General features: G+C 37.8%; 1 protein-coding gene across 2 annotated transcripts in view; it reads right to left on the reverse strand.

The window, feature by feature from the left end:
- Window positions 1-15,098, reverse strand: part of PARP9 (poly(ADP-ribose) polymerase family member 9) — a 46,961-nt gene that overhangs the window by 4,052 nt on the left and 27,811 nt on the right. For both annotated transcript variants that reach the window (XM_027845210.1, XM_027845211.1), the window contains exons 7-9: window positions 11,720-12,094; window positions 3,980-4,098; window positions 3,089-3,260 (exon numbers count right to left, since the gene is read on the reverse strand). In XM_027845210.1, coding sequence (XP_027701011.1) covers window positions 3,089-3,260; window positions 3,980-4,098; window positions 11,720-12,094 — 666 coding nt within the window. The remainder of the gene's footprint in view (window positions 1-3,088; window positions 3,261-3,979; window positions 4,099-11,719; window positions 12,095-15,098) is intronic.

Raw genomic sequence — 15,098 nt, forward strand, 5'->3', positions numbered from 1 at the left:
ACAAGCAGCCAGAAAGAAACAATTCAAATATTGTGGAAACACAATCAGGATAACACAAGACATAAATGAATTCCCCAAGGGGAAAACAAAAAACAGGACTAGATGGATTTACCAGTGAATTCCATCAAACATTTAAAGAACAGTTAATTCCAATACTACACAAACTGTTTGAAAAAATAGGGAAAGAAGAGGTCCTGCCAAATTCCTTTTATGACACAGATATAATCTTGAGATCTAAATTAGGGAAAGTCAAAATAGAGAAACTAGAGGCCATTATCTCTAATGAATATTGAAGCAAAATATTTAAATAAAACATTAGCAAGGTGACCAAAGCAACATATGACAAAGAATTGATTCCAGAAAGGCACAGCTAGTTTAACATTGGGAAACCTACAAACATAATTGATAATTAATTACAAATAACATTAATAACAAAAACAACAAAAATCATGATTATATCAATAGGCACAGAAAAGGCTTTTAACAAGTTATAATATCCATTCCTGTAAAAAAAAAAAAAAGCACTTTGGGGCAGGTAGGTGGTGCAGTAGATAGAGTACTGATCCTGAAGTCAGGAGGACCTGAGTTCAAATCCGGCCTCAAACCAAACACTTGACCCTTACTAGCTGTGTGGCCCTGGGCAAGTCACTTAACCCCAATTGCCTAAAAAAAAAAGAAAGAAAAAAAGAAAGAAAGAAAGAAAGAAAGGAAAGCACTAGAAATCAATAGGAAATAATTAACAACTTCAGCAAAGTTGCAGAATATAAAATAAATTCACACAAATCATCAGCATTTCTCTTATAAATAAAATCCAGCAGGAAGTGATAGAAAGGGAAATTCTCTTCAAAATAACTACAAACACAATAAAATATTTGGGAAGCTACCTGCCAAGACACACATAGAAACTATGTGAACATAATTACAAAATTCTCTTTACATAAATAAAGGCACATCTACTTAATTAGAGAAATAGTAAATGCTCATGGGTAGGTCATGCCAATATAATAAAAATGACAATACTCCCAAAATTGATTTACTTATTTAGTGCCAAATCAAGCAAACTACCAAAGAATACAGGGCTTGAAAAAATTCATCAGCTAAGTAAAATTCATCTAGATGAGCAAAAGGTCAAGAATATCAAAGAAATTATTGGAAAAAGTGGGAAGAGGGTCTAACCATAGCAGATCTCAAAATATATCATGAAATCATCAAAAAACTTTGGTACAGGGTAAAAAATAAAGATGTTGATCAGTAAAACAGATCAGGTACAAAATATACAGAAGCAAATGAACACAGTTGCTTAGTATTTAACAAACTCAAAGATCCCAGTTAATGGAGCGAGAACTCACTACTCTACGAAAACTCCTGGGAAAATTGGGAAGTAGTCTAACAGAAATATATAGACCAACATCTCACACCATTTAGCAAGACAAATTCCAAATGAGGCTCATGATTTAGATATAAAGGGTGACATCATAAGCAAATTAGAAGAGCGTGGAAGAAATTACTTGTCATATTTATGGATATAGGAAGACTTTATGACCAAATATAAAATAGAAAGGTTCACAGTAGATTAAAATGGACAATTTTGACTACATAAAATTAAAAAGGTTTTGCACAAACAAAACTAGTGCAAGCTAAAATTAGAAGAGAAGCAGAAAATTGGGGACAGGGGGTGCGAACCTTTGCAGCAAGTTTCTCTGTTAACATTCTCCTTTCCAAGATATATCATGAGCTGATCCAAATTTACAAGAGTAAGAGCCATTCCCTAATTGATAAATGGTCAGAAGATATGAATAGGTACTTTTTAGAAGAAGAAATATCAATAGCCATATTGAAAAATGCTTCAAATCACTGATAATTTGACAAATGCAAATTAAAACAACTCTCAGGTACTACTTCACATCTGTGAGACTGGAAAAGTTGACCAAAAAAAAAAAAAAGGAAAAAACATACTGGATGGCTCTGGGGAAATATACATTAATGCACTGTTGCTGGAACTGTGAACTGGTCCAGCCATTCTGGAAAGCAATTTGGAATTATGCCCCTAAAGCTCTTAAACTGTGCATACCTTTTGACTCACCTACATTGCTATTGGATCTATACCTCAAAGAGATCAAAAAAAGAGGAAAAGGACTAATGTGTAAAAAAAAAAATTGTTGCTACTCTTTTCATATATGGCAAAGAATTAGAAACTGAGGGGATGTCTGTTAACTGAGAAATGGTTGAACAAGTATGGCATAGAAATGTGATGCAATATTATTGTGAATTAAGAAATGATGAAGGGATAGTTTCAGAGAAACCTAGAAAGACTTGAATGGAAAGATGCAGGGAAAAGTGAGTAGAACCTTGGAGAACAACTTATACATGACTATATTGTGATGACAGCATTGAAACAACCAACTTTGAAAGGCTTAGGAAAATCTTATCAACAATATGCTCTCCACCTTGAGACAGAGCAGTGATGGACTCCCAAGAATATTGAAGCAAATTGAGGAGACGGCCAGCATGGCTAATGCAGGAATTTGTTTTCCTTGATTACATATTTTTAATGGGTTTGTTTTTTGTGCTTTCTCAATAGGTGAGAGAGGGAAGGAATGCAGAATTAAAAATAAAATTAGATTGTATTTTTAAAAAGTTAACTGTTCTGTTGTTGTTATGAACTCAAAAAATCTCCCTTTGGAGCAATGGAAACTGTCCCAGGGAGCTTAATTTTATTCTTCTCTAGCTTGCTGTGAAAAATACACATTCTACTTGGGGATGGGAGAGGCAAAAGAGAATCAGTGGAATGATCTTATTTAAATTCTAAGCAAAAAAAAAGGAAGAAAGGAAATGAAATTAAAATTTTTAAAAGCTATCAGCAAAAAAATAAAAATAAAAATAAAAAAATGTTAAAGGAAAATAGTGACACAAAATTTTAAGTGATTTTGCAAGCAATTCTCCAAAGTCCCTTTGCCACAGCTGGATCAAAGGAACCCTGAACAAGAGGGTCAGTCTCTGAGTAATTGCTGAGATCCCTCTAGCTGCTATCTGCTTGCCAGTTTCCCCAGTGGGCTGGAACAGTATCACAAAAGGGGTTGAGACCTACCCGGAGGCATGGAGTATATTCTTTGGAAGCCAACTTTGCTTACAAGGTCACAGAAGTGCTGTGGAACCTCTTGGTATAGCATACGGCGTGTGTTCCCATGTGCTTTTTTACTCTGAATCATCTTCTTGTTTTCAAAGGCAGCAGAAAGGATGACATTATGGACCATCTCAACCTGTTAGCCAAAGAAATGAGACAAACTGATTAAAGGGGTGGGTGGAGAGAAGGGCGGCAGGTTTTTCCCTGACTCCCTTAAAAAGAAAAGGCTAACAGGCATGGGTTTTTTTTTCACACCAGTTGCATTTAATATCAAATTAATGTCAGATTGATCCCTTGGTCACTAGTAATTCCCTAACCCAGCTTCCAATAGGATTCAAACTCCTTGAGGACAGCAACTGTCATTTTCTCTCTATTTCCTAAGCACTTAGTACAGTGCCTGGCACATAGTAGGTTTTTTAATAAATGCTTGTTGAATTAAATTATGGAATTCTTTTACCCCAAAGCCTCTAAGCCCCTCTCCTACTCTCACCATCAACCTCTAGCTCATTTCTATTCATTGGAATGGACAAAAAGAATAGTTCAGATGACTTTTTCTTGTTTCTAATCTTTGCCCTTTAAGCCACCAACTTGCATTCTCCCTATTCTACTCCATTCTCCACCCCAACACACACACACACACACACACACACACACACACACACACACACACACGTGCGCACACAGCTTAACTCACTAGTCCTACTAAGTGAATAATTGTACCATAGGCATCAGGAGCTAAGGTTTTCATTTAACCAAATCACCAAGGCTTTAGTAAAAAGTAAGTGATTTAAATTGAATGACTATGATTAGTGAGACCTTGCTCTATATCATCTTCACTTAAGTTATGGTTATTACCTTCTGTGCTTCCAAACCCACTTTTTCAAACTCTATCTTCTTTTCCCAGAGTTTCTTTTCCTTCCAAAAGTCCAGCTCAAACAAATTTCTATCTTGTGGCAGGATAGCGAACTGGCATTCTAGACAGAAGAAAAACAATCTCTGAAATATTGACTGTAGTCTATGAAAAGATTAACAACTCAAAATCCAGATCATACCAGGTAACACTAACCACGGCCCAAATTGCATCCTTCCCTTTATTTACAGTAGGTAGGGAGTGCCATGGTGTCTTGAAAGGCAGTGTGGGGTATTGGGAAGAGCATGCAGTCGAAGAGAGAAGGGAAAGGACCAAAATATTCAAAGCAGCTCTTTTTGTTGGTAGCAAAAATCAGGAAACAAAGAAGATACCCATCAATAAGGGAATAGCTACACAAATTATGAATATGATGCAGCCTTTGGGGTTGCAGAGTGCAATTGAAATGGATGCCTGGGGGGAAAACAGTGCTAATATGAAAGGGCTGTACCAGTTGAGATGTTGATCATAAGAAATTACTTTTACAGTGTGATTTTTTTGCAGCCCACTAGGGCTGTCAGCAACAAAGGGCAGAGCTACTATTTGCATCTGCTATTTACACCTATGTAACATCTGAGCGATAGTGCACATAGTGAATAGGGAACTAGCCTCAAAGACAGGAAGACCTGGGTTCAAGTCCTGCTTCTGATAGGTATTGGCTGTATGACTTTAGAAAAGTCCTTAACCTCTCAGTTGCCTCAAGCCACTCTCCATGACTATAAGTTGCAGAGAATGTGCCAACCTGCATGGGTAGAAAGGGTTTCCGCACCTGAAAGTTCCCTCCACCAATAAAATCCCAGAACAAATTCCTTTCCCTTTCCTGATTTAGCAGCTGAGGAGGTACTCTATGGTATTATCACTTAATCAACTGAATATAGATTAATTAGGAAAAATCAGAGGATAATCACCAAATGAAAATGAGTTCTAGGTCTTTCTAACTATTTGCTTCTAGAACACTTAGCACAAGGGGGAAGATGATAAAACCTTGAAACCCGAGTGTCATGCTCTAGTAGTGGAGATGCTTATAAGCATCAAGCAAACTAGGAAATTTCAATGGTAACTAGAAGTTTAGCTAGGAGAATGCTGGTTTGTATTTAGAGATTAAAAAGGATAGGGACTGGACCTGTTCATTGATATAGTGAACTCCCAGGTGAGAATACTCCCTGAACTAATGCAGGTCAGCACCTTCTCTGCAGTTTAGAATCTTGTCTAGAGCACTGATAGCTTAAACAACTTACTCAGAGTCACAAGTGAAATCAATGTGGGTCATAAGTAGGAGCTGCTCTCTGATTGGTCCTGAGGCTAGCTCTCTTAACCAACATGCCACATGACCTCTATAAAAGCTACACATTGGAATAAAATGAATCAGAGAGATTCAGTGTGGTCTAGTATATGGAGGGCTGGCCTTGGAGTCAGGAATACTTGGGTGCATGACCTGGATTGATACTTATTGTGTGACCAGTGACATACCACTCAATCTCTCAATGCCCCTCAGCAACTCTCTAAGACCATAAGTTATAAACTTTCTGCCCATCTTATTCTGCCTCTTATTCTGATGAAATCTCAGACTAAAAACAAAAGAAACAAAAAAACCAAAAATTGATGAAGTAGTACTGAAGAGAGTGATGTCCAACTTCTCTGCCTCCACCCCATTAGAACATAAGCTATTTGAAGGCAAGGAATTTGACAGGATTTTTTTCTTTCCTATAATTAATAATAATAGCAACAAAAATAATTTTAGGTTTTGCGTAGTGTTTTAAAGTTTTCCAAATATTTTATAAATATTATCTCATTTTACCCTCACAACAACCCTGTGAAGTAGGTGTTAATACTATCCCCATTTTACAGATGAGGAAACTGAATCTGAGAGAGGTAAGTGACTTGCCCACAATCATACTGCTAGAAAGTGTCTAAGGTAGGATTTGAACTCAGTTCTTTTTGATGCTGAGTCCAACATGCTATTCACTGTACAACTTAACTGCCACTGACTTTCTTTTTATCTTTTTCTTAAAATTTCTACTAAGCAGCACAGTCTCCTCCTGCACAACTTAGTGAATGTTTATTGAATAAAGGAATGAATAAATCAATTGAATGATTGCATTGAGATTTACTCTTTCTTTCATTACTACTCTGCCTTTGATTTCACAATCCTTGATTGAACATTTCCTATATAGTGTACATGGAATACAAAGGAGCAACTATAGCGTAGAGTAATATGCCCTAGATCTGGGTATGAAGCAAGCTCTGCTATTTACTAGCTGTAAAACCTAAATTTCGCTTTTCCCATTTCTAAAATGAGAATTATAATGCTTAGGCTTACCTACCTCACAAGGCTCTTCTGAGACAAGTGCTTTAAAAACTGCAAAACAGAGAGGATTCTGGGAAGATGGTGCAGTAGGTCAGAAAATTCCAAGCTCTCCAGATTACAAAAAAAATAATAAAATTGCACCTCAAGGAGAATGTAGAGTGGTAAAAATAAACAAGAGTTGGGGCAGAACAGTGATTCTCCAGGACAACAGGAGAAGATTTGAAGAAATATCTCAGGACCAATGTTTGGTTCCTATAAACACTTCCAGGCTAGTTCCACTGAAACAGCAATCAGCAAGCCCTGGGGCTACCTGGGCTGGGAGGTAGCCTCAGCCCCAGCCATAGGAATTTTCACCTCCCTGACAGTGGGAGGAGCTGGGGGGTGTGAACAGGAGAAGATTGAGGGAACCTCTGCTTATAAGGGATGCTAGGCTCAGCTGTGCTGCTAAGAAGTGGTCCTGGGAGAGAAGGAACCAAGACATGCAGAGAGTGAAGAAGCAGTGGGTGAGTATGCAGCTGGCTGTGGGCACTTACAGGAGAGTGGAGTTCTTCATTTCAGTTCCAAGCCAGAGGAGACAACTGAAGGAGGACTTGAGACCAGAAGCACCATCCCCCATATGCCAGGAGTAGAGGTGATTACAATAACAACTGCTATAATTTTTTTAAAAAATGAGCAGGCAAAGGAGAAAGAATCCAACTATAAAAAGTTACTATGAGAATAAAGAAGATGAGTTCATCTTCAGAGGAGGATACTGAAGGAAAAAAAGCCTCTCCTAACCAAAAGAGTAATGTCCATTGGTCACTGCCCAAAAAGAATTCATAGAAGAACTTTTAAAAAAGACTTTAAAAATCAAATGAGAGAGATTGAGGACAATTTTTTTAAAAATAGAAACAATCCAAGAAAAACAACAAGATTTTAAAAAGAAAGTTAGCCAACTGGAAAAGGAGATCCAGAGTCTTAAGGAAGAAAACAACTCCTTGAAAACTGGAATTAAGCAAAAGGAAGCCAGCAAAGTTATAAGAGACCAAGAAATAAGAAAACAAAATATAAAGAATGAAAAAAGAAGATTATGTGAAACATCTTATGAGAAAACAACTGATCTGGAGAACAGATCAAGAAGAGAAAACATAAAAATAATTGGACTACCTGAAAGCTATGATCAAAAAAAATCTTGATATGATAATATAAGAAATAATTTAAGTTCTCCTGAAGCATTAGAACAAGCTGGGGAAGGGAAGTAACCAGAGAAAGGTATAGATCAGTGGTGGGCTGCATAATCAGTGACCTGGTGGGAAAGGGGACCCACCAAGGGTCTGGCCCCTGTAATAGTTGACATTATTCTGGAAATGAGGCACAGTGGGAAAGGGGAATCCATGAGACAAACCCTACAAGGCAGAAACTGCATAGAGGGGAAAGCTTGGAATGGAGACATTAGAAGCCTTATTGCCTGAGGAATAAAGAGAAAAGAGAGAGACTAGATATAGGAGTCATGAGTCAAAGAATGATAATCTAAAGTAGATGGAAAGAGAGGACAGATAATGAAGAGAGGGAGAGGAGTCCTTTTTGGAAAAGAGTACAACAATGAAAAATTTTAAAACTAATAAATACAAATAGTTGAAGGGGAGGAAAAGAAGAGAGAATGTAATTGACTGAAAGGGGGAAAATTACATAAGCAGATAAAAGCAAGAGAAAAAAAAGAAGTAATAAGCAAAACCCTAAGGCAAAGGGATGGGGGAAGGAAAAGAGTTTGTGAAAGTAGAGTCAAGGAGAAAAAAAAAGATTAAGCTAAAGGAACTGAAGAAACATAGTATCGTGTTTACAGCAGAAAGAAAAAAATAACTTGGAAAAATATTAGAGAGAGAGGAAATTATAAACCTAATTCTCATAATTTTAGATGTGAAGGGGTTAAACAATCCAAGCCTACAGTTATAATCAGCCAAAGTTTAAGAAGAAACCAGAGGGGTCTGATTGCAGGCTCCCTAAGGATAAGATCAGATGGGGGCTGATCCCCAGCCATCACTGCCCAGGATTCTGGGTCTGTCTGCCCTGGTCCAAGTCCCCTCAATCTTTATTCATGGATTGTTGATACACCATCTTTTTTCTAACATCCTAGTTGTGGAAAGATTATTTTTTGAGCAGTTTGGACAGTATGTTGAGTATTTGCTATTGTGCATCAAAGAGAATTGTGATGATTTTCAGTGTACAGACTAGAAATCAGAGTAGGGACACTCCCCCTCTGGTAAGTAATTGGGTAATTAAGCAAACTGAGTAAAATAACTGAAAGTCTTGTATGGTGATTGAAGTAAATATAAGCAATGTGACTGACTAAACCATTGAGTATCTTATCTTTCCTTGAAAAGTATAATCTTACTTTTGGTCAAGTTTTTTCACATAATGCCTTGAGAACTCATCCTTAACAAATCAATCAAAGGACTTTAGATAATTTTGATCAAGATAGGCTTGTACTATGGGTCTCCTGTGTCTTGTTATTAATAAGACATGACCCCTTCACTCAAAAAGGCATATTTTTAAATATTCAAATGTTTTAAATTACATGTTATCAATTAAAGCCCAATCTGGTTGAGAATATGGTTATAGATCTTGAACCTTTTAACTGTCCATCACTTCCATGCCTTTAAAGACATCAATAATGTTTTCCCCAGATGTTTATTTCTTCTACCTTATGCAGGCCCAATGTTGTATTACAATCACAATCTGTAATCTAGTAGACCTAGATTAAACAACACACGTATTATTACTTTCTGCTATTAACATTGACTTTGAAGAAAGAAATATACAATTTATTGGAATGTTTGAGTGGAATGTTTTCATATATACCTACATTCTTATAAGACTTCAGGTGATGCTCAGTCTACAAAAGCCATAATTCAGTCAATCACCTTCATTGACTAACAAAGTTAGGTTAAAATCATTCTTCATAGCCATCAAGAAGAAGTGACCAAGATTCTAAATAAAGATTCTAAAAGGGGATTTTCATACTTTACAAAGTAGGGGCTCGTAGCCTGAGATCAATGCATGTTAAAAAAATTATAATAACTGGTTCAATGTAATCGGTTTCTTTTATAATCCTAGGTATTTTATTTTATGTATTTAATAAACATTATTCTAAGAAAAAGTTCAGAGGCTTCACCAGTCTGCTAAAGGGGCCCATGGCACAAAAGGGTCAAGAACTCATGTTATATCTCTAAGTGGAGATCTTCAAGAGAAAGAAGGGCTGGTCATGCCTGGTGGCCATAGCCAGGTTGTAAGAGGATATCCAATAAGAGGAACAACCAATGGACAGCCAAAATGCTTGCTTAATGAGATATTAATGGAATGGAAGGAAAACCTTCAGCACACTGAGTTTCTTCCTGTCCCTGACCCCAACCCATACTATGGTGGACCTATGGAAGACTATGGACAAAAGCTGTACAGTGGGTGGTAGGCATGAATACATTGCTATCTGCTTGCAGGAAAAATACCTCTGGAGTATCTTTAAGGCCAGGACAAAGGCCTTATCCTGTAACCCTGCTAAGATGAGAAGACTACTCTTAGTCATAAGTTTTATATATTTATCAACTTATTGAAGGTCATTTTTGTTGTGGAGTCCTTTCAGTTGTGTCCAACTCTTTGTGGCCCTATTTGGGATTTTCTTGGTTAAGGTACTGAAGTGGTCAGTCATTTCCTTCTCTAGTTCATTATATAGATGAGGAAACTGAGGCAAATGGGATTAAATTACTTGCCTGAGATCACACAACTAGGAAGTGTTTGAGGCTGGATTTGAACACAGGAAGATAAGTCTTCCTGACTCCAGGCCTAGCACTCTATCCATTGTGCCACCTAGTACAGGGATGTGCCAAATTAACCTGCTCCTTTCCTTGGTCCCAGGCCTTTAATTACCTTTTGGACAATTCCATGTTATAATAAACAAATCCAGTTCTGTGATATTACTTTAATTTTTGAAGGAGTATTTCATACTATCTTAGGAACTGTCATAGAAAGAAGAATGGTCTCCTATATAAGGCAGGGATTTGGTATTGCTAGCATTCAGGTCCTGGCTGAAGCAAGTAGCTTTCTTTAAGCACTGACCTAATAGCCACTCACAAACCATTGATGAGAGGTAGTGGACATTAACTTGCAGTGCTGAAATTGGAGTCATGAGACCTGAGTTCAAGTTGCAGTTCTGTCACTTAACTACCTGTATGGCCTTAGGAAAGTCACTTGCCTCTCTGGGCTTTAGTTCCGTATATGTAAATTGAGAGTATTGGACTAGATGACCCCTTATGACCCTTGCAGATCTAGAACAGTGATCCTGTGAATGTTACAAGGCTCAAATTGAGAATTAGAAAGCACAAAGCCTAGACTATGGGAGTTGATAAATAAGAGACTTGCTTCCATTTCCAGGATCTAGGTTCCTGTGTATCTAGACAAAATGATCTAGGGCAGAGGAGTCAGACTTGTTGCCATACACTCACAAAACTCCAAGTGCAATCCGAACCAGATTAAATTGTAATTGGGAAATGTTTAATAAAACAAATAAAAATATAATAAAACACGGAAAATTATAATTTGCGGTTTTCTAAATTAACATTCGGCCCAGAGAGGTCTGTTTCTATTTGAGTTTGTTATCACTAATCTAGAGGAGAGTACATTAGATTTGAAAGTAGGAAGCCTTGGTTTGGATCCCAGACTAATAATAATAATAATAACAGTAACAACAATGATAATAGCTACTATTTACACAGGACTCTGTGGTTAGCAAAGCACTTAACTTTTTAAATCTCATTCATTCCTCACAACAACCCTCTGAGGGAGGTGCTACTAACACCATTTTACAGATGAAGAAACTGATGCTGAGCTAGATTAAATGACTTACCAAGAATCCCACACAAAGGGTTTGTCTGAGGCACGTTTCTAAGTCAGGGACTCCCTGATTCCAAATCTGAAACTCTATCCACTGTACTACCTAGCTGCCTGTGTGTGACTCTGGACAAACTACTGGTTGTGTCAGGTTCTTCATCTGTAAAATGGAAGCAATAGCTCATGGTATTGTGTGGGGATCAAATGAGATAATGTATGTATGCAAATCTTAAAACTCTATGTAGACTTCTAATATTATTATAAGTGAAAAGGCAGAGAGGGTCACTGTACCTCTTAGAGATGATTCAATAGCACAGAACAAAAAACTGAAATTTACATTCTAATTTTAAATTTTAGCATCTTAAGGCCATGGACAGAATGATCTACTTTAAGAAAGAAAGGAAAAGAAGAATAAAAAAAATTTTTTAACAGTCCTCTGATCAACACATGAACGCTAAAAGAAGTACTACAAAAGAGTCTTATGGCTTCTCTCACTGGTTTTGAATGACAAGGCACTTACCTGCTAGCCTACAATAGTGTTTCTCTGTATAGGCTCTCTGTACAACCCACAGCAGATTTTCAATATGCAGCATCACAGGAATGATGCTGTTCGGTTTTCCTCTAATCTCCAGTGTTGCCTTCCCAGAGCTGATCTCCTCTGAGATGGAAACCTCAAACTTGTTCTTTAGGTAAGACAAACGGTCGTGCTCCTCTTTACCAAGGTAGAAGATATGATTGTCTTCAATAAAACAGCACTCCTGGGCCCGCAACAACTTGACAATCCACTTTTTAGCAGCAACCAGTTGTTCCTCATTGTTCCCTATGAGGTGGATCAAAGGTTGTTGGGCTTCTTCGAGCTCAGCTTCTTCTTGCCCTTCTCTGAACCACGGTGGAACTGAAAAGACCACAATGAACAGAAATACCAAGGCCAAATGGGCTTTAAAAAAATGGAGTCACATCCTGTACACCCCACCAAAGACATCTTTTCTCCTCTTCTCCTTTCCTCTTGTCTCAAAGGAAAAGACAATACTTATCTCTTCTAAAGCTGCCCACCTCCCTCCATGTCCACGATCTCATTCCATCTGTTCTCTTCCATAACCTTGCTCTCCCACTCATGTATCTTCATTCTCTTTTTTCTGGGTCTTTCACATTAGCCTATAAACATAATAAGATTTCCCCATCCTAAGAAACCTTGACCCCACTGGGCCCTCAAATAATTCTCTTTCTTCCCCCTTCATTGTCTAATTTACTAGAAAGAAGAGTTTATACTTTCTGCTCCAACTTTCTCACCATCCACTTATCAGCTCCCTTATCTGACTTCTGCTGCCACCATTTTACTAAAATGGCTGTCTCCAAAGTCACTACAGACCTCTGCATGACAAAATCCAGTGATCTTTTGTTTGTCTTCATCCCTTAACTCCTTTGACTCTGCAATTTGTTTTCCTACCGGCCTGCATACTCGGACTTTGTTGACTCTTCATCCTGTTCCTTAGAATGTGTGTGTGAGTGTGTGTACTCCAAAGTTCTGTTCCAAATGCACTGTGTGTGTGTCTCTCCCCATTCCACTGTCCCTCTCTCAATCTCTGCCTCTGTCTCTTTCCTCTCTCCCTCCCCTGTCTCTATCTCTCTTCTCTCTCTCTCTGCCTGTCTTTCTCTTCCTCCCCCTCTATCTCTACCTCTCTCTTTTCTCTCTCTCCTTCATCCCTCGCTCCTCCCTCATCTATCTCTGCCTCTATCTCTCTGTCTCTGTCTCTCTCTCATGTTTTACTTTGGTGATCTCCACCATTTCTATGACTTTTATTATTATCTTTGCTGCAGGAGTGTCAACTAGCCTCATGCAAGCTAATCTAGTGTTTTGTTTTGTTTATCTTTCCTGAAAAGGTAATAAAAACATCCTAAGGACTTGGCTGATCCAGGAGACCCAGGATGAAGTCTCTGACATAGCCTTGTCACCTAAGTATAGAAACGGTACACAATGAATGTGGCGCTCCAAAAGCTTTACACATGATTCTGACCAGTCCCCACCATGGCAAACACAGAGCCAGGGAAGCTATGCCTACATGAATCAATGACATGTCCTTACTAATCATTTTTTTGTGTTGCTTGTAAGTAAACTTCCTTCTGTTAAATGTTAAACAAATTGAACCACTAGAGCAGCAACAGTCAGGGCCTGGCTCAGAATAATCTCTCTCTGTAAATGACTCTCAAATCTATAACTGCCCCACATCCTCAAGGGCTCCAGTCTTATATTTCTAAAAGTCCCTTGTATCCCCATTTGACAAAGAAGTAAGCTGAGGTTCAGACTGGAGGCATGATGATCACTTAGAAAGTTATGAAGCAATAAAGGCTGGAACTGGTTCATCTGAAGTCCTGATGGTATCTCAGATTTAACATCTAAAGCTCTATTTATCTTCGTATCTTCTAGGCTGGGCCTAGAATCACAAAGACTTCAGTTCAAATCTGACCTCAGACACTAACTATAGTATGACTTAGGCAAGTCACTTAACTTCTCTTAGTCTCAGTTTCTTCAAATGTAAAATGGGGATAACAGTAGCAGTTAGCTCCCAGAGGTGTTGTGAAGATCAAGTGAGATAATGATTGTTAAGCATTTAGCACAGTGCCTGACACACAAAAGATGCTTAATAAATACATATTCTCTTCCTCTCCCTCAAACCTAAGCTTCCCTAACTCCTCTATTTCTATTAATGCACCACCATCATCCTAGTATCCTAGGCTCCCAGTCTTGGAGTCATCTTTGACTATTCCCTCTTCTTCACCCTACTTAATCAATTACCAAATATTAGCAGTTCTACTTCTACTACATCGCCCACATCTATCCCTTCTTCTGACTCCAACTAAAACCACCCTAATCCAGACCCATATTTCCTTTGCCCTTATTGTCCTGGGTCTACCACTATGTAACTAACACTAGACAAGTCTTTTAATGTTCCCATACCTCATTTTTCTCATCTATAAAATGGAAACAGTAATAATTGCACTATCTGCCTCTGAGAGCCACTAGAAATTTTACTTTAAAACACTGTATGTGTGTTATTATTGTTGCTTTTTTAACTTCCTAAATGGCCTTCCTGCCTCAATCCATCAATCAATCCTTCTTCTATACCACTTCCCAAGTATTCTTCTCAATGCACTGCTATGTTCTTGTATGCCCTGTCCTCAAAAATCTTCAGTGGGACCTAAAAGCAAAATGAGTTCCTATCAATGGGAGAAAATGAAAGCAAATTATGGCAAGTGAAGGTACCAGAAAATTATTGCAGTGTAAGAAACAACAGATATGAAAAATTCAGAAACACTTGGGAAACTTGTATGAACTGATACAGAGTGAAGTAAGCAGAACCAGGAAAACAATAGATTTAATAATCCCAATAAGATAAAGGAAAACAACTCTAAAATATTTCAGAGCTACCTTGGGAAGTCTAATGATGAAACAAACCTCCGTCTAGCCATCTGAAGGTAGTGGGAAGTGCTTAGAACTCACTGAGTAGGGGTGAGATTCAACAATATTTTGTTACTTGCTAAATAAAGTCCAAATTTCCTAGACCAGCCTTCAGTAATCAAATCAACACTACCAGTGTTGATACATCAAGGATATAGCAATCGATTGGCCTATGACCCTACTCACTATTCTTGTGACTTACCAGACCAAAAATCCCCTCCCTGGCCACCACTCTCATATATGTATTATCTTAGCTATGTATATATAAATATATATATATATGTATATATATATGTATATACACACACACATATATATATATACACATACATACACACATATGTATGTATATGTTATATATATATATATAAAATATGGATAAAATACATGCAAAAAAGGCAGCTAGGTAGCTAATGGATAAAGTGCTGGGCTTGGAGGCAGA

Source organism: Vombatus ursinus, unplaced genomic scaffold (genome assembly GCF_900497805.2).
Source record: "Vombatus ursinus unplaced genomic scaffold, bare-nosed wombat genome assembly UNPS02014959.1, whole genome shotgun sequence".
In the NCBI taxonomy this organism is placed as follows: Eukaryota; Metazoa; Chordata; class Mammalia; order Diprotodontia; family Vombatidae; genus Vombatus; species Vombatus ursinus.